At 35.7% G+C, this 20,404-nt stretch overlaps 1 protein-coding gene across 1 annotated transcript in view; it reads left to right on the top strand.

Annotated features, from left to right (window-relative positions):
• CCDC169 (coiled-coil domain containing 169) overlaps nt 1–20,404 on the top strand; it is a 49,469-nt gene that overhangs the window by 24,635 nt on the left and 4,430 nt on the right. Inside the window, 3 exon segments of the mRNA XM_004828383.3 lie at nt 7,072–7,170; nt 7,394–7,447; nt 13,400–13,476. Coding sequence (XP_004828440.2) covers nt 7,072–7,170; nt 7,394–7,447; nt 13,400–13,476 — 230 coding nt within the window.

Genomic DNA, 20,404 nt, shown 5'->3' with positions numbered 1-20,404 from the left:
CCGATGTGGGGCTTGATCCCAGGACCATGGGATCATGACCTGAGCCGAAGGCAGAGGATTTAACCCACTGAGCCTCCCAGGCGCCCCTCCTCCATGTTTTTTCATGCCTTTATAGTTCATTTGTTTTTAGTGCTGAATAATATTTCATTGTCTGGGTGTATCACAGTTCATTTATCCATCCACCTACTGAAGGGCATCTTGGTTACTTCCAAGTTTTAGCTATGAATAAAGCTTCTATACACATCCATATGCAGGTTTTTGTAGGAACATAAGTTTCAACTCCTTTGAGCAAATACCAAGGAGTGCAATCACAGGATCATATGGTAAGAGTATGTTTAGTTTTGTAAGAAACTGCCAGACTGTCGTCGTCATCATCTTCTTCTTCTTCTTCTGCTTTCTTAAAAGATTTTATTTATTTATTTGAGAGAGAGAACAAGCAGGGGGAGGAGCAGAGGGAGAGGGACAAGCTGACTCCATGCAGAGCCTAAGTCAGAGCTTGATCCCTTAACCCTGAGATCATGACCTGAGCAGAAATCAAGAGTCCTACCCTTAACCGACAGAGCCACCCAGGCACCACTGCCAGACTGTCTTCAAAAGAAGCTGTACCATTTTGCGTTCACACCAGCATTATATGACAGTTTCTATTGCTCCACATTCTCATTGGCATTTGGTACTTTCACTGTTTTGGATTTTGACCATTTTTATAGATGAGTAGTGGTATCTCCTTGTTGTTTTAATTTGCATTTCCCTGATGACATATGATATGGAGCATTTTCTCATATGCTTCTTTTTCTTTTTCTTTTTTCTTTTTTTTTTTTTAAAGATTTTATTTATTTATTTAACAGGCAGAGATCACAAGTAAGCAAAGAGACAGGCAGAGAGAGAGGGGGAAGCAGGCTCCCTCCCAAGCGAGAGCCCGGTGCAGGACCCTGGGATCATGACCTGAGCTGAAGACAGAGGCTTTAATGCACTGAGCCACCCAGGCGCCCCTCGTGTGCTTATTTTTCATCTGTATATCTTCTTTGATGTATTTGTTAAGAGCTTTGGCCCATTTTTAAATCAGGTTGTTTGTTGTTGAGTTTTAAGAGTTCTTTGTGTATTTTAGGTAACAGTCCATTATCAGATGTGTGTTTTGCAAGTATTTTCTTTCAGTATGTGGCTAATCTTCTAATTCTCTTGGCATTGTCTTTCATGGAGCAGAGTTTTTAATTTTAATGAAGATCAGCTTTTATTATTTCTTTTATGAATAGTGCATTTCGTGTTGTATCTAAAAAATATCACCATACCAAAGATCATCTAAGTTTTCTCTTATGTCATCGTATGATGTTATATAGCAGGAATTATATGTTTTTGCATTTCATTTTATTATTTTTTAAGATTTCATTTATTTATTTATCTGAGAGAGCCAGAGAACATGAGTGGGGGCATGGAGAGGTAGGCTCCCCACTGAGCAGGGAGCCTGATGGCTGGGCTTGATCCTAGGATCCTGGGATCATGACCTGAGCTGAAGTCCGACTCTTAACCAACTGAGCCAGCCATGAGCCCCTAGTTTTGCATTTTACATTTAGGTCTGTGATCCACTTTGAATTAATTTTTATGAAGGGCATGGCTTAGATTTGTTTGTTTGCATGTGGATGTCCAGTTGTTCTGGCACCATTTGTTGGAGAAACTATCTTTGCTCTGTGGCATTGCCTTTGTTCCTTTGCGAAAAAACAGTTGAAAAAAGATCTATTTGTTCTGGGTGGTCTTTTTCTGGGCTTTCTGTTCTATGTATATATCTATCCTTTTGATAGTACCAATCTTGATTACTGTAGCTTTTTGGTAAGTCTTGAAGTTGGTAAACATCGGTCCTCCAATTTTTTTCTTTTTCAATGTCATATTGGCTCTTTGAATTTTTTACTTCTATAAACTTTAGAATAAGTTCATCAATATCCATAACATGTTGGAATTTTGATTGAGATTGATTGAGATTGCATTGAATCTCAAAAAAAAAAAATGATTATGTTGGGAAGAACTGACATCTTAATAATACTGAGTCTTCCTATCCATGAACATGGAATATCTTTTCCATTTATTTAGTTCTTTGATTTTGTTCATCATAGTTTTTTAGTTATCCTTATCCAGATCTTACCCATATCTTTTTAGATTTATATCTAAGTATTTCCTTTTGGGGTGCTAATGTAAATGATATTGTGTTTTTTTAATTTCAAAATTCTTCAAAATTTCAAAGTTCATTGCCACTCTATAGGAAAACAATTGATTTTCATATATTAACCTTGTTATATATTCCATATATAACAAGGTTGTCATTTGGCAACCTTGTTATAATCACTTATTAGTTCCAGAGTTTGTTGTTGATTATTTTGGGTATTCCACATGGATGATCATGTTATCTGCAAACATAGTTTTTTCTTAATCTTCCTTCCCAGTCTATACACATTTTATTTCCTTTTCTTGACTTATTATATTAGCAAGGACTTTCAGTGTGATATTGTAAGAAGTGAGAAGGGTCATCCTTGCCTTGTACCATCCGATCTCAGTGGGAAAGCTTCACAATTCTAACCATGAAGTGTGGTATTATAGTTGTTGTTGTTGTTCTTCTTCTTTAAGATATTCTTTATCAAGTGAAGAAAGTTCCTCTCTATTCCTAGTTTACTGTGACTTTTTTGTATAACTGGGTGTTGGATTTTGTCAATTGCCTTTTCTGCATCTATTGATATGATCATGTGATTTTTTTTAGTCTATTGATATGATAAATGCCATTAATTGAGACCCTTTTTTTAATGCTTGCCTTATTACCATGAGGTTGCCCCAATGAACCACCCTACTTTCCTGAGTTATGGCATAATACCAAAGTATAGTGCATCTAAAATTCAACTAGGAAGCAGGCTCAAGGAAGAAAAGTGAGAGGGGTCCTAGGAATTCTACTTGTGGGAGTAGTCCAAAGGTTAACCAGAGAAAATAAAATACTTTGTGTTTCTATACTGAGTCTAGGGGAAACAAACAAGCACAAAGCTAGAGATGGTGTGTTATAGACCGGAGGGATAAGAAATCAAGATGTTAAAGGTGAGGGTGGTTATAAAGAAAGTCAGAAGAACAAGCAAGGGGTCCACATCTGATATGAAGTTTCAGCTTAATAACATTTTCCATATATATCTATAAGTTTATGAAATTAGTATGCTGCCATTTTTTGTTAGATGGATTTACAAATTTATTTATTTACTTACTTACTTACTTATTTATATTTATTTATTTGACAGAGAGAGAGAGAGAGATCACAAATAGGCAGAGAGGCAGGTGGGCGGGGGGAAGCAGACTCCCCACTGAGCAGGGAGCCTAATGTGGGGCTCTATCCCAGGACCCTGAGATCATGACCTGAGCTGAAGGCAGAGGCTTAAGTCACTGAGCCACCCAGGTGCCCCCAATTTTATTTATATAGAAATAACTTCAAACTTACAGGAGAAAATGCAAGAATAGTGCAAGAAACTTCTGTTTTCAAGAACCGTTTTAGAGTAAGTTGCTATCACTTCTGACTACAATACACAAGGACTTTCTCCTACACATAGTGTAGCCATCAAAATCAAGAAATTAGCACGGATTCTTCACTGCTCATACAGTTTCATCAGTTGTCCCAATAACATTCTTTATACAAATAGGCCCTATTCAGGATCATATATTGCATTTAGTTGTCATGTGCTTTAGTGACCTAAATCAAAATAGTTTTTCATTGATGGAGAATAGACTTTCACCATATCTATCTATCTATCTATCTATCTACCTTTCTATCTCAAATCATTACATTGTACATTTTACATCTTAAACATTATAATTTATGTCTTTTATGTTGTAATTGTACATCTTACAATTTTAATTGTTAGACCTCAGTAAAGCTGGGGAAAAAGTAGTTTTTCAGATTTTCTTTGACTTTCAACCTTGACACTTTCAAAGATTCCTTGCTAAACATTTTGTAGAATATCCTAGTATGTGTGTTTAATGAGTCCTTATGATTAAATGCTAATTATACATTTTTTTGTAAGAATGCCACATAAGTCAAATAGTGTTCTTATTTCATCCAGTCAATTGAGAGGTTATTTCAACTTGTCTCATAATTGTTAACATTAACTTTGATCACTTAATTAAGAAGATGTCTGTCAGGCATCTCCATTGCAGTTATTCTTTTTCCCTTTGTAATTAGAAGGCATTTTATGGGGAAGTATTTTGACAGCATGTAAATATACCATTCCATATTGACTTTCATCCACTATTTTAGCATCTGTTGATATTTTTGGTTGATAATTACTATCCTGTCCATGACTTTCACTATTTATTAGTCATTGTACTATGGAGAAAATCTTTCTTTTCTCTTTATTTATTTATTTGAAAAATTTAGATCAGGATTAACTCATGGACTTTTATAATTTTATGTTATATACTTTTATTTTTTTTAACCCTTTTTTTAAAAAAGATTTTATTTATTTATTTGACAGATAGAGATCACAAGTAGGAGAGAGGCAGGCAGAGAGAGAGAGGAGGAAGCAGGCTCCTTGCCGAAGCAGAGAGCCTGATGCGGGACTCGATCCCAGGACCCCGGGATCATGAACTGAGCAGAAAGCAGAGGCTTTAACCTACTGAACCACCCAGGCGCCCATATGTTATATACTTTTATATAATTTTTAGCATTATTATCCAATTTGATACTCAGATTTTCCCAGCTTTAGTATGTTGCCATTTTTAACTTAACACTTTTTAATTTAGGGATTCCTAATAAAAGTACCAGGACAGGTAGCTGACATCTTGTATATATACATCTTGTATATAGCCTGTTTTATAATTCATGCTGTTTGAGTACAAAATTATTGAAGAACTATTAGTGAAGTAGAATGGTGCTTTGTTTGACATATTCACTCTTACATGACCCTATCTTACAAACCCATACTCTTCTTCCCATGTACAAAATTCCTAAAATACTCCTACTTAATGAAATCCAAATGTCCCTTGCAAAATTAGAAATCTATGCTTGGTACCATTAAAGCATTGAGTTTATTGGGATAGAAGTTGTGTAAAGTTGTAGAATGTGGTTTTGGTAAAACTGAGCTTGAGGTGTCAAACAAATGTTAAGGATAGGCACACAGATTAGATTTGGATGTGATATTTATTATCAGAGAAGTGATAGCTTATAATTGAAGTGAATGGATAAGACATATATAGAAGGAGATCGCAGGAGGTGGCAGATTGATTGAGTGATTGATTCTAAAGATTTTATTTATTTATTTGACAGAGAGATAGGGAGAGCAGGAACACAAGCCGGGAGAATGGGAGAGGGAGAAGCAGGCCTCCTGCCTAAATTTTACCTATTTCATATGATTTCTTCTATGAGTTTCTAGAGTTTTGGGTCATATCTCACACAGGTGATCTTTAATATAAAAATAACTTGTATTCTAGTAGTTTTTTGATAAGCTAATTTCTTTTAAAACTTAGAATGCTTTTTCCCATTGAAACAATATTAAAATGAGTAGGTTCTTTCTCTTTTACATTTATAAAAATGTATTTAACAAATGATATAACTAAACCATATTACTATAGTTATAGTATATACCATATATATGGTAGACTAAGCTAGAAATTCTCCTAGCAAAGGTCTATACAGCAAAAATTTGAACTACTTTCATCACTCCTTGATCACGTCTTCAAAAACCGTTCATACTTGAGCAGTGATTTATTTCATAAGGGTTTAATTTTCTATAAGATAACTCAATTTAACCTCTTAAATTTGTGGGGCTTTCATGGACTTTCTTCTGGAGCAGGTTTTTATTTGGGGAGGGAGACTGAAAGCTATTTATGACACCAGTGCATGGTTTTCAAAGACAAATAAGGCCTGCCTGTGAAATATCACCCAGTTATATTTTAATGGTAATCAAATATGCATAGTGGAGAGTTGTCATAACCAAGAGATTTGTATTATCACGATGTTATTTTAAGAGACAAGAACTTGCCTGTTTCAGCTGACCTAATTATCCTATTGATACAGTTTTTTATATTAACAAGTATCTAGGAGAGAATACGTTTTTAGAGAATTAGCTGTTTTTTAGGAGGAGGGTATGAGCTCTAAAATATCTTGCACTTTTGCTTGTGGAGATTTAAATCAGATGCTTCTGTTTTTCTTTAAATGTTTCTTTTAATAACTTCAGTGATCTAAATCATGACCAATAACGGTTAGGTAGAATTCAGTCTGGAGGGTTTTTTTAATGTTAATGTGGTAATGTGTAAGAATATGAGAAAAAATTGAAGTTACTGCAAATAATTTGTTATTGGTTTAGGGATTAAAGTTTTAAACCAAATTATATAATGCAGTATTTTTCTGGCATTTGGCTAAAGCTCTACTCAGCTTCAGCTATTTGTGATGAATGACATTTGGCTTGAGATCTTAGTTTCCAGAACTGTCCTACTCTGCAATATTTTCTCAATTTTCCTGGTCATCAACTATTTGTCTGTTCTTTTCTATTGTACTGTTGTTACACTGGTACCAGTCATGTGAAAAATATATAATAATATTGTTTAGCATGGCCTTTGGAGTCAGATTACCTGGATCCTTTTTTTTTTTTTTTTTTTTTTTTAAGATTTCATTTTTGAGTAATCTCTACATCTAACGTGGGGCTTGAGATCCAGAGTCTCATGGTCCAATGACTGAGCCAGCCAGGCACTCTAAAATACCTGCGTTCTAATTCCAGTTCTACCACTTATTAGCTGTGTGTCTTTGGAGCAGTTACTTAACATCTAATAGATGCAATTTTCTCAACAGTAAAATGGAAATAAATATATTAGCCATCTTCATGGCTTTTATAAGGATTAAATGAAATCATCTATGGAAAGCACTTAGCACAAGTACTGACTTGGAATATTGTTAGGGTTAAATAAATATTGTAATTATTATTATTGTTATTACTTAAAAAGTACATATTATAGAATTTGAAGTCACAGAATGTTATGAGGTAAAGGCATTTGCCAGTGAAGAAATTTCTTACTATTATTTAGAATATGAGTTCATGTAAAATTTACTATTTATACTTTCAGGAATACTTAAATACATTACTTAAACAGCTAGAAAAAGAGAAAAGAAGCCTTGAAAATCAAGTGAAAGACTGTGCACTCAGACTGGAACAAGAATCAAGGGTTTGTTTTTATTCTACACTAGACATTTCTTTGTAACTGCTATTACTTTTAGTATGTTATCTACAAACCTACTATATTATTATCACAAAATGCTTATAAAACTATTTCGTATACTATTTTAAAAAACAGTGTAGAGACATAAACTTTACTTATTAATAGCCTTGCTAGTATTGCAAATCCTCTCTGATGTTGGATTCTTTACTTTTGTATTTTTTTCCTGTAGGCTTACCGCAAGACCAACGATGAGTGCTGTAGGTACCTAGCTGAGATGTCTTGGGTAACTTTTCTTGTCTTACTTCTAAATTTTAAGAGTTTCCTCCTACTGTAAGTTACATTTTTCACTTTTCTAGACTTTTGATTGGTTCAGTTTGGTATACAAACACACATTGGAATTATGGGAAAAAATCTACCAAGTTTCTAAATATGAAAGGTAAAAGGAAAATTTATAGGTTTTATAAAAGGAGAAAAAGGAGATAAAATTTGCCCAGATTAAGGGAATATTTTACATACTTGCTTCCTTAGTTATCCTTTTAGTTTGATCTATAATTTCTAGAATTCAAACAATAAGCAGTTATCCCTCTGCTATCATGAAATTCATGGTATTTTATGTCATAATTATGCACATAATTATGTATCTGTCTTAGATACAGCACTGCTATTACTAGAAAGGATTACTAGAAAGGTTGTATTTATGATACAGGATAGGCAAGTGTGCACATACATCGACAGGACAGGAAAGCAATCAGTAAATTATGGATGATACATATTTTCCATAGTTTTCCATTTGCCTTTCAGTTTCATTTATGATGATGTTAGTATTACTGAGTTTTTGTTTTGATGTTATCAGAGCTATCTTTTATTTATGGCTTCTGATATCATAGTTTAAAAGTCTTTGTTGCAATATTTCATAACATCACATCTTTTTTTAGTACTTGGCTAAATATTTTACATTTATTTAATCCTTGTTAATCCTTGTTAACTTTATTTTGATGTATGTTTCAAAGTAAGTATATGAGTTTAGTTTTCAATGCACACTATCTACATGGAAGTGTCCAGAGAGCAGTTGGATATATGAATCTCAGGGTAGAAAAGATAAAAAATGGGAGATACAGACATATCTCCCATATTAGCATAGAGATAGTAAATGAAGCCATTTGAATGAATGAAATGCTTCAGGGAGAGTATACAAGGTGAAAAGAAAAGATAGTTTAGAATATAGCTCTGAAGAGTTTCAACAGTGATAGTCAGGGGAGGTAGACCCAAAAAGAAGGTTGGAGTCTTCAGGACATTAACTAGGTGAGGCAAGGAAGTAGAAGACCTTGAGGGCTTGGTTTGCCATAAAATAAGTCTGCTAATTACTATTCTGGCATTTCCAGCAGATTCATGAAAAGATTGAGAGGAAGGGAGTTAGGATTGGGGGTTGGAGCTGATAAGGAGATGTATAAAACAATTTGGGAATGAAAGTCAGGGCAGTGGTGAATAAAGGGAGGCCTGGACTTCTAGTAATGACTAAGATTAAGTTAAAAAATTGAGACAAGATCAGGCGCGTTCTAAAATAAACAAGTCAGGAAATGACAGATGCTGGCGAGGATGCGGAGAAAGGGGAACCCTCCTACACTGTTGGTGGGAATGCAAGCTGGTGCAGCCACTCTGGAAAACAGCATGGAGGTTCCTCAAAATGTTGAAAATAGAACTGCCCTATGACCCAGCAATTGCACTATTGGGTATTTACCCTAAAGATACAAACATAGTGATCCAAAGGGGCACGTGCACCCGAATGTTTATAGCAGCAATGTCCACAATAGCCAAAGTATGGAAAGAACCTCGATGTCCATCAACAGATGAATGGATCAAGAAGATGTGGTATATATACACAATGGAATACTATGCAGCCATCAAAAGAAATGAAATCTTGCCATTCGCGACAACATGGATGGAACTAGAGCGTATCATGCTTAGCGAAATAAGTCAAGCAGAGAAAGACAACGATCATATGATCTCCCTGATATGAGGAAGTGGTGATGCAACATGGGGGCTTAAGTGGGTAGGAGAAGAATAAATGAAACAAGATGGGATTGGGAGGGAGACAAACCATAAGTGACTTTTAATCTCACAAAACAAACTGAGGGTTGCTGGGGGGAGGGGGTCTGGGAGAAGGGGGTGGGATTATGGACATTGGGGAGGGTATGTGCTTTGGTGAGTGCTGTGAAGTGTGTAAACCTGGTGATTCACAGACCTGTACCCCTGGGGATAAAAATATGTGTTTATAAAAAATAAAATATTAAAAAAAAATTGAGACAAAATAGAATCAATCCTTGTAGTCTCTTACTTGTAAAACAGTCAGTTCACACTTGATGGTTCCTGGATACTCAGTTGGCATCACTGCTTACTCCTGCAGGACAAGCACCCTCATGCCTTTCCTCAGACCATTTCTCCGCCTGGAATTTGCTGCTTTTCATACATGCTAATTCTGCTTCCTTTTGGTTCTAGCATAAATGCTAACTGCTTTACAAGATGTGATTTGAGGAAAGACCACAGATTTTAGAGTCATTTAAATTTGGATTTAAATCCCAGCCTGGTACTTAATTGTAATGCGACCTTTTGGGGCCTAATTTCTTTCCTTCTTGGTAGAATGGGAAATAATAGTATTGTCTTGCAGGGGATTTGTGAGCATTTAGAGATGTAATGTGCGTAAAGTGCTGAGTAAAATGCCTAGCCCATAAATATGTTCTAAATTCTAGGAAATGGTGAACATTATTTTCCTGTGTTTTTTGTTTTTTTTTTCCTGATCTCCCTAGCCTCTCTCTCTGTGACAGGGGCATTAGAATTTCTAGTTGCCTCAGCCTTCCTCCTTTGCCTTTGTTTGTCTGAAAAATTCACTTAGGTGGAATAGGTTCTACTCTGATTATACAGGCTCACTCAGCATATAATCAAAGCCTATTTTAACAGCTTCCCAGGAAGATGTTAATCCTGTTTCCAGTATAAATGTTAATAAGGATTTTCACTCTAGAATGAATTGTTAATCTTTGTAGTCAAAGATGGTTGTGACCATGTAGATATTAGGGTGACCGGAAAGGTCAAGAGACGATCTGCAGTTCTTTCCATGCTGAATACATAAATAATTGATTCTTAGGTAGATAACTAGAGCTATTTGCTGAGACTGCTGTTTATATTTCTGCTGTCTTCACTGTTTTGAATGAAATTGTGTGTTTCCATATCTCAGTGCTTTTCTAATTTATGCAGTATGTATAGAGTACAGACATTGAGTTTTAAGATATATAGGTTTATTGCATTAAAGTCAGGCAGAAAGGCTGCGTAGAACTTGTAACACAATAAACTTAAGTTCTACATAGAACTTTGTCAGTAGATCTGAGATATTGTTGAATATAATGTTTTGGTTTACAGGTAATGAACCTGAGGCTGTTCTGTTTCATTGTCAGGCAATTCTAATTATTAGAATTGTTAAAGCATCATATGATGCTCCTTATTCTCCTTCCTTAAAACATTTGTTTTGGTTTCTTCCTCTAAAGAACACAGAACAATTCTATACATCTCCTATGTGACAGCTTCTCAAAGATGTGAAACCAACTCTTAAGTGTTTCCATAGTTTTTTTTCCCCTAAACTAAAATATTAAATTACCACAGAAGTTACACTAGCAATTCCTTACATCATAGGTTCCAGACTATCCATTCTGTTGTCTTTTTGGACAACTCTATTTTATTATTGTTTGTTTGAAAATAGAGTTCCCCAGATTTATTTTTATTTTCTTTTTAAAAGATTTTATGTATTTGAGAGAGAGTGGGAAAGAGAGAGGGGGGGGGCAAAAGGAGAAGCAGACTTCTTTTTTTTTTTTTTTTTTTTTTTTTTTAAAGATTTTATTTATTTATTTATTTGGTAGACAGAGATCACAAGTAGGCAGAGAGGCAGGCAGAGAGAGAGGAGGAAGCAGGCTCCCCATTGAGCAGAGAGCCCGATGTGGGGCTCGATCCCAGGACCCCGGGATCACGACCTGAGCCGAAGGCAGAGGCTTAAACCACTGAGCCACCCAGGCGCCCCCGAGAAGCAGACTTCTTGACAACCAGGGCTTCAGATGGGGGGCCCGATCCAGGGACTCTAGGACATGATCCAAGCTGAAGGCAGACACTTAACTGACTGAGCCACCCAGGAACACTAGAGCTCCCCGGATTTAAATCTAGACTTTAAATATAATCTCAACAGCATAGCTATTAAAATCTTGCCCTCACCATACTTATTTTTTCCTCTCTGCTGCCTGAGAAATCATTCTGAAATATAGATATGGTGTTGTTCCCTATTTTTTTTTTGAAGGTTTATGTATTAATTTGAGGGAGAGAGGGGGAGAGAGAGAGAGAGAAAATTCCCAAGCAGACTTCCCACTGAGCATGGAGCTGACTTGGGGCTGGATCCCAGGGACCCTGAGATCATGACCTGAGCCAAAATCAAGAGTTGGACACTTAACTGACTGAGCAACCCAAGCACCTCAGTGATGTTCCCTATTTAAAGCCTTCAGTGACTTTGCATTGTCCAGGGGATTTCAACAAAGTTCAGTGTAGTCTACAAGGTCCTTTCCAACACCCAGTGCCTGCCTTTCCAGTTGTGTCCATACTCACACCCTGTACTGCCCCCAGACCAATGACATATATGGTCCCTGCATATGCCATGCTGTCTTATTCTTGTAGGCCCTTCCCGCTTTTTCTGCCTCGAATGTCCTTTCCTTAGCTCTTAATTGGCTACTCTTCCAGGCCTCTGATGGCTTGAACTAGCATCTACTTTATGCTTACAAAGCACCTGTGCAAACCTCTGCCAAAGCAGTGAATTGTACAATCTATTTATCATGCTCCAATAGATTGTAAGAACTATGACTTATCTTTGTGCCCTGGTGCTAAACTAGAAGTGGAACCTAGTGGATGCTCACTAGTGTTTGCTGAGTGAATAAATGAATCAATTTCATCTTCTGGTCCAGTGTGCCCAAAATTGTCCCACTTAGCAAAGATGCTCTAATGTCTTCACAAAGACGCTCATCCCTTCCACCAAAATAAAACAGAAACCAACTTTTATTTTACCCCCTCTTAAGAAAACTACTACCTCAGCTTTCCTTTTCTCAGTCAAACTTCATGCAAGGGTGGATATACTCACTGCCTTGCTTTTAATCTTTGACCTCTTTCAACTTTCTGACCCACAGCACTGGGCTCTGGCACAGTTTACCTTTTAATAGCCAAACATAATGACTCCTTTTCAAGCCTCCTGGCAGTGTAGACATCTCTTAGGAATTTCATATTGCTAACCATGTTCACTTTTTTGAATATCACCCACCTCTTGACTTCCATGAACTATTTTTTTCCTGGGTTTTCCTATTCTTTAAAGGATGGCCTTTAGTAATTCTCCTGCCCCTTAAAAGTTGCTTTCTCAAGTTTATGTCCTCAACTCTCTTACTTCTCTGTGTGTTCTTACCGAGTGATCTCATTTACTCATGTCTTCAATTGCTGTCTCTAAGGTCACCAGCCTCAACTCTTCCTGTACTGGAAATTTTATTTACACCACTTATAGGAAGTCTCCACTTTTGTATCACAGAAGTATCTCAAAACAGACAAGAATGAAAATATGATCTTGTTTCTCCATTTCAATATACATACAGCTTCTATTGTTATGTCTTTCTTAATGAGAGAACATATGTATTATTTATATTCAGTATCTATTACAAAAACTTTTAATGGTCTTTATGCCACAAAGATGATATGATTGTCAAAATTTCCTCTATATTTATTTTTAAAAAATCACATGGAATGTGGGGTTGAGATGAAGGAGTTTACATAATCTTTAGAAACCTCTTAATACTGGAGAAAGCCAAGGGTGCCTGGGTGGCTCAGTGGGTTGAGCCTCGGCTTTCAGCTCAGGTCATGATCTCAGGGTCCTGGGATTGAGCCCCGCATCAGGCTCTCTGCTTGGCGGGGAGCCTGCTTCCCCCTCTCTCTCTGCCTGTCTCTCTGCCTACTTGTGATCTCTCTCTCTCGCTCTGTCAAATAAATAAATAAAATCTTAAAAAAAAAAAATACTGGAGAAAGCCAGAATTTCCCATTATTCTTTAGCTTCTCTTATGCATACCACTTAAGGACCTGGTTATAAAAGAGTTAGTTGAGAATGGACTGTTCCTCTTATCTCCAAAATCAGTCATGAAATAAGAGAACAAATTCTCAAATGTTTGTATTTCAGGTCTCTGACTCATACCAAGTTTTTAAAAGGAAACAGATGGATCAACTGCCTAGAATGAAAGAGAATCTAGTGAAAATGTAAGTCTAACTATATCTTTCCTTTCTAATTAATTATATTTGCATGTGAATGATACTGACAAAACAGGTGTCCATTATATTTTAGAAGTTGAACTTCTAGATTTTATAGCAATGATATAAAATAACAAACAGATGGTAAAAGAACCTAAAGAAATTTGTGCTCTCTACTCACTACTTATATACATTTTTGTAGATCCCAAGAATATGTTTTGTCTTCCAACATGATAAGCTCTTATTTTCTAGGCTAAAACAATACCCTACCCAAGAGGAGCCTAAATCTATACCAGGAACAACATAAATACAATTAAACTACCAGCCTTAACTTCTTTACTGAAAAAATACTGACAATGAAATTAGTGTAAGAAAACAGTGCAGTTTAAACTGTGTTTTCCAATGCAAACAAAAATAATTTAGGATAAAGAAGAGAGGAATGTTTTATGAGTTTAGGAGGTTATGTCTACACATAATTTTTCCTGTTCTGTACTAAGTATAGAATAATTTGTCAGGCAATTCTTGTCTTATATAACCTTTCTATATAGGGGAATATGTTCATATATAACTTAATACCAAAAATGTAAACCAGGATATAAATTAGCAATCAATCAGAATTCTTTTGAAATACAGGCATTCAAGATATATGCAATATAGCAAGTGTTTTTGGTAGAGATTCATGGGAAAGGAATATATTGTCCAATATGTGGCTAGGTGGATAAAAGTGTATTCTTCCTTGAGTAGTCATAAATATTATAAGTTATAATTTATTATCCTATACATTTATAGCCATAGAAATATAATGTAGTTAAAGCATTAAATTCTGGAAAATGACTTCCCTATGAAAAATATTATACTTCTGTGCTGGGGAGCCTCAAGACCAGTCCCGTATTCAGTGATTTGCTAGAACAACTCACAAGACTCAGCATATATTTGTGCATACAGCTAAAATGTATTACAGCCAAAGGATACAAAGAAAACTCATCAGAGGATAAAGGTATATGGGGAAGTTTGGAGGAAACTAGGTACAAGCTTCTAGAAGTCCTGTAGTGTGGTCACAGAGGACACACTTCATTCCTCCAGCCGTAGGTCAGGGAACATGTGTGACAACACATGAAATTTTATCTTCTGAGGAAATTCATTAGATACTTAGTGCCCATATTTTTTCCTGGGTCCAGTTGTGTAGGTACCCTCTGCTTACTTAGCACATAACAAATTCCAGACTTCCAGAAGGAAAACATGTTCACAGAAACCACATTTTACGAGATATGTATTCATAATATATATTATTCTTATATAAAAACAAATATTCATATATTTATGAATAGTAACATGAATATATTTTATATATATATGAATAATAACAACAATAAAAATAAATCACAGCTCACACAACGTCATGGATAATTATTACAGTTTTGAGAAAGAGAGGCCAGAAATAAAAGAATACATATAGTATGATTCTATTTATATGATGTTCAAAGACAGGCACAACTAAACTGTGGTGTCAGAAGACAGGACAGTGGTTACCGATGGGAAGGAGAAGGGGAATGATAATTGGGAGGAGCACAAGGTCTTCCAGTGTGATGGCAATGTTCTGTCTGTTGACCTCGGTGGTGGTTATATGAGTATTTGCATTATTATAATTCATGGCATTTACATATCTATTTTGTTCACTCTTCTATTATGTGTTATACTTAAAGTGGTGTTTTAGAAATCAATTTTTAGTAGCTTTTAAGGTTTCCCGTTGTTGATATTCCTACATATGCTAATGTTAAATACTGACTTTTGGAGTTTTCCTAATGCTCAGAATAAACGAGAGCATTAGAAAATACCCGTAACAGGGTACCTGGGTGGCTCAGTTGGTTGAGTGTCCGACTCTTGATTTTAGCTCAGATCATGATCTCAGGTGCATGAGATCAAGCCTTGCATTGGACTATGCACTGGGCACAGAGCCTGCTTAAAATTCTCTCTCCCCCTCTCTCTGCCCTTACCCCCACCCCACCCGTGCACACCCTCTTCATTCTCTTTTTCCTTCTCTTGAAAGAAAGATGGAAGGTGGGAAGGAAGGAAGGAAGGAAGGGAGGAAGGAAAGAAAAAAAGAAAATGCCAATTTGACTGTGATATACTATTAAAAGAAATCTTTCAAAGAGGGATACTGAATATTATCTATTACATAGAGTACTATGGATTCTGCTTCTCCCTCTGTCTCTTCTCCTCCCCCAACTCATGCATGCTCTCTCTCTCTCAAATAAAAAATAAAATATTTTATTTTTTATTTGTGAGTGGCTGGCTCACTGGTGAAGTGTGCAACACTTGATCTTAGGGTTATGAGTTCAAACCCCACATTGGGTGTATAGTTTACTTAAAAAAATTTTTTTAAATAAAAAATAATAAAAATTTAAAAAGAAAAAAGCATAAATATTCAATAAAATAGAAAAATAGCAAAAGTTCATCTACTAGAATGACTATAGAATACCTCAGGTCAAAATACAAGGGTAAATATTTGTGTAGGTAATACAGTCTGATATTTTTAAAAATAGTGAGTGTGGTAAAAGTAAGGTGTAAATGAAAATTTACACTGTGTTTGGAGCAGACAGATGAATCAGTTATTGCCTCTGTCAGGCCTTATTTAATGTGGCTTTATGTAAGTAACCAAATTTAGTTTACTCACCTATAAAATGGGGATGACAAAATCCAAATTAAATGGTTAATATGAGGGGTGCCTGCGTGGCGCAGTGGATTAAACCTCTGCCTTCGGCTCAGATCATGATCTCAGGGTCCTGGGATCGAGCCCCACGTCAGGCTCTCTGCTCAGCAGGAAGCCTGCTTCCCCACCTCTCTCTCTGCCTGCCTCTCTGCCTACTTGTGATCTCACTCTCTCTATCAAATAAATAAAAAAAAATTTTTTTTTAAATGGTTGATATGAGAATTAGAGATCATTGAAAAATCCCTAGTTCAGTAAATATCAGTTATTATTATTCCTCTATAATGTATAATATTTTGTTGAGTATAAAGAATTAATAAAGTAACAAAGAATTTATTTGTGGGAAGAGTTAAAACATATGACAATAATTTGAAACTGCAAGTGACAAAGCTACAACACTGTTAAGCTAGCATAATCTTGCAAGGGTCTTAGCTACTATCATGTATGCAAAAACTATATCCATGAATGGAATGGAAATGGTTCCATTTCCAGGAATGGAAAATTGTTTCCAAATGTTGTTGACCGTGACTGATCGCATATTATGACTCAGGATACCCATATATATTTTCATATATAACTGAAAAATATTATGAAACAGTACTTAGCCTTATTATGTGTGATGCATGCTGGTATTTTCTATTTTGTCCTATTTTTTTGTACTGCTGTTATAATTCACTAAATCAATCTACTATTGAGTTGCATTCTGCAGTTCAAAAAACACTGTTCTAAAAGAGGTCTAGGAAATTAAACATTTTTAGAGTTATGTACCTCACTTTGATGATTAGTGGCATAATCATGTCAGTTAGATCTTATAGAACTGATTGATATTAAGGAAACTATTTAAAATACCCTTAACATAATATAAAAGCATTTAGTATAGTAAACAATAAATATCTAGAATGAGCTTTTAATTGAATATGATATAATTGAATGCTTGTGGTTAATTCTGTATTACACCAGAAGATGAAATTATTCTAAAACATTGTTATTTGATTAAGGAAACTCTTTGCACAGGAAATGGTTTGTTCCCAAAATACATTTAAAAATATTTATATTGAGGGGCGCCTGGGTGGCTCAGTGGGTTAAGCCGCTGCCTTCGGCTCAGGTCATGATCTCAGGGTCCTGGGATCGAGTCCCGCATCAGGCACTCTGCTCAGCAGGGAGCCTGCTTCCTCCTCTCTCTCTGCCTGCCTCTCTGCCTACTTGTGATCTCTCTCTGTCAAATAAATAAATAAAATCTTTAAAAATATATATATATATATTTATATTGAGTTATAATCGACATAACCCAAAATTTACCCTTTTTTTTCTTTCAAGATTTTATTTAAATTCAGATTAGTTCACATATAGTGTGCTCTTAGTTTCAGGGGTAGAATTTAGTGATTCATCAGTTCCGTGTAATATCCAGTGCTCATTACATCAAGTGCCCTCCTTAATGCCTATCACCCAATTACCCTATCCTCCTACACACCTCCCCTCCAGCAACCTTCATTTTGTTCTCTGCAGTTAAGAGTCTCTTATGGTTTGCCTTCCTGCCTGTCTTTATTTTACTTTTCCTTCCCTTCCCCTATGTTTATCTGTTTCATTTCCTAAATTCACCATATGAGTGAAATCATATGGTATTTGTCTTTCTCAGACTGACTTACTTGGCTTAGTATACTATTCTCTAGTTCCATCCACGTCATTGCAAATGGTAAGATTTAATTCTTTTTAATGGCTACGTAATACTCTATTGTGTATATACATATACCACATCTTCTTTACCCATCGATAAGTTGATGAACATTTGGGCTCTATCCATGCTTTGGCTATTGTGGCTAGTGCTGCTATAAATGTTGAAGTGCTTGTAGTGCTTTGAATCACTATTTTTGTATCCTTTAGATAAATACCTAATAGTACAATTGCTGTGTTGAAGGGTAGTTGTATTTTTAACTTTAAGGAACCTCCATACGGCTTTCTAGAGTGGCTGCACCTGTTTGCATTCCCTCCACAATCCAAAAGGTTTCCCTTTTAGCTGTACTCTCACTGATGTCTGTTGTTTCCTGAGTTGATAATTTTAGCCATTCTGACTAGTGTGAGGTGGTATCTCGTGTTTTTGGTTTGTATTTCCCTAATGATCAGTGATGTTGAGCATTTTTTTTATGTCTGTTAGCCATTTGTATGTCTTCTTTGGAGAAATGTCTATTCCTGTCTTACACCCATTTATTAACTGTATGATTTGTTTTTTAGGTGTTGAGTTTGATAAGTTCTTTATAGATTTTGGATACTAGCTCTTTATCCAATCTGTCATTTTTAAGTGTCTTCTTCCATTCTACAGGTTGCCTTTTAGTATTGTGGATTGTTTCCTTTGCTGTGCAGAAGATTTTTATCTTTTTTTTTTTTAAGATTTTACTTATTTATTTAACAGAGAGAGATCACAAGTAGGCAGAGAGGCAGGCGGAGAGAGAGAAAGGAGGAAGCAGGCTCCCTGCTGAGCAGAGAGCCCAATGCAGGGCTCGATCCCAGGACCCTGGGATCATGACCTGAGCCGAAGGCAGAGGCTTAACCCACTGAACCACCCAGGCGCCCAGAAGCTTTTTATCTTGATGAAGTCCTAATAATTCATTTTTGTTTTTGTTTCCCTTGTCTGTGGAGATACATCTGGCAGAAGCTACTATGGCTGAGGTCAAAGAGATTGCTATCTGTGTTCTCCTCTAGGATTTTGATGGATTCCTGTCTCATGTTTAGGTCTTTCATTCCATTTTTAATTTATTTTTGTTTATGGTGTAAGAAAGTGGTCCAGTTTTATTCTTCTACATGCTCTTATTTACCCTTTTAAAGTGAAACTCGTGCTTTTTGGTATATACACAATGTTGCACGGCTATTACCACTATGTGCTTAAAAGGACATTTTCATCTCCCCCCAAAACTCTTTTACCCATTAGCATCACTCTCCATTCCTCCCTCACCCCAGCCTCTGGCACTCACTAATCTACTTTCTGTCTCTATAGATTTATTTCTTCTTGTTATTTCATATAAATGGAAGCAAACAGTATGTGTTCTTATGTTCAAAGTCTTATGACTTTGTCACTTAGCATAATTTTTCAATGTTCATTCATGTAGGAGCATATATCAGTACTTTATTACTTTTTGTGGCTGAATAATATTTCAGTTCTTAGATCTGTCACATTTTGTTTGTCCATTAATCAGTTGATGGACATTTGGGTTGTTTCTACCTTTTGACTATTCTGAATAATGCTGCTATGAACATTCTTACATGAGGTTTTGTGCATATATGTTTTTAATTCTGTTGGATATATGCCTTAGAATGGAATTGCTGAGTCAATTGATAGCTCTTTTATCTTTTTAAGGAACTGCCAAACTATTTTCCAGAGCAACTGCACCATTTTATATTCCCACTAGCAATGTATGAAGGTTCCAATTTCTCCACATATTTATCAACATTTGTTATTGTCCTTTTTTTTTAAGCCATTCCAGTACTTGTGAATTGTAGTTTTGATTTGTACTCTTATTATAGTTTTGATTTGTATTTCCCCGAAGACTAATGATGTTAAGCATCTTTTTGTGTCCTTCCTTGCCAATTGTATATCTTTTTTGGAGAAATGCGTATTTAAGTCTTTTGCCCATTTTTTAAAAGATTTTATTTATTTAATTATTTGAGAGAAAGAGCATATGAAAGAGTACAAGCAGGGGGAGTGGCAGAGGGAGAGGGAAAAGCAGGCTCCCTGCTAAGCAGGGAACCCAGCGCAGGGCTTGATCCTGACCTGAGATAAAGGCACACACTTAGCCTACTGAGCCATCTACTTGCCCCCATTTGCTCATTTTTAAATTGGGTTGTTGTCTTCTTGTGTTATAAAAGTACTTTATATATTCTGGTTACTAGACCTTATCAGATACATGTTTTGCAAATATTTTCTTGCATTCTTTGTTGTTATTTTTTCTTTGTTGATGATGTCCTTTGAAGCACAAAAGTTTTGATTTGGGTGGAAGCCAATTGACCTTGGCTTCCTAGGATTTTTTTTTTCTTGGTTACTTGTGTTTTAGATATCATATCTAAGAGATTTTTGCCTAATCCAAGAGCACAAAGATTTATACATATGTTTTCTTCTTAGAGTTTTATAGTTTAAGTTCTTTTTGATTCATTTTTGAGTCAATTTTTATATATAGTGTGAGACTGGCATCCAGTTTCAGTCTTTTGCACATGTCTATCCTATGGTCCTGCACCATTTAT

This window comes from Mustela putorius, unplaced genomic scaffold (assembly GCF_011764305.1).
Source record: "Mustela putorius furo isolate JIRA1106 unplaced genomic scaffold, ASM1176430v1.1 tig00003942_pilon_pilon_pilon, whole genome shotgun sequence".
Lineage (NCBI taxonomy): Eukaryota > Metazoa > Chordata > Mammalia > Carnivora > Mustelidae > Mustela > Mustela putorius.
Note: the sequence above shows the minus strand (reverse complement) of the source record. Positions and strands in the feature narration are given on the sequence as shown.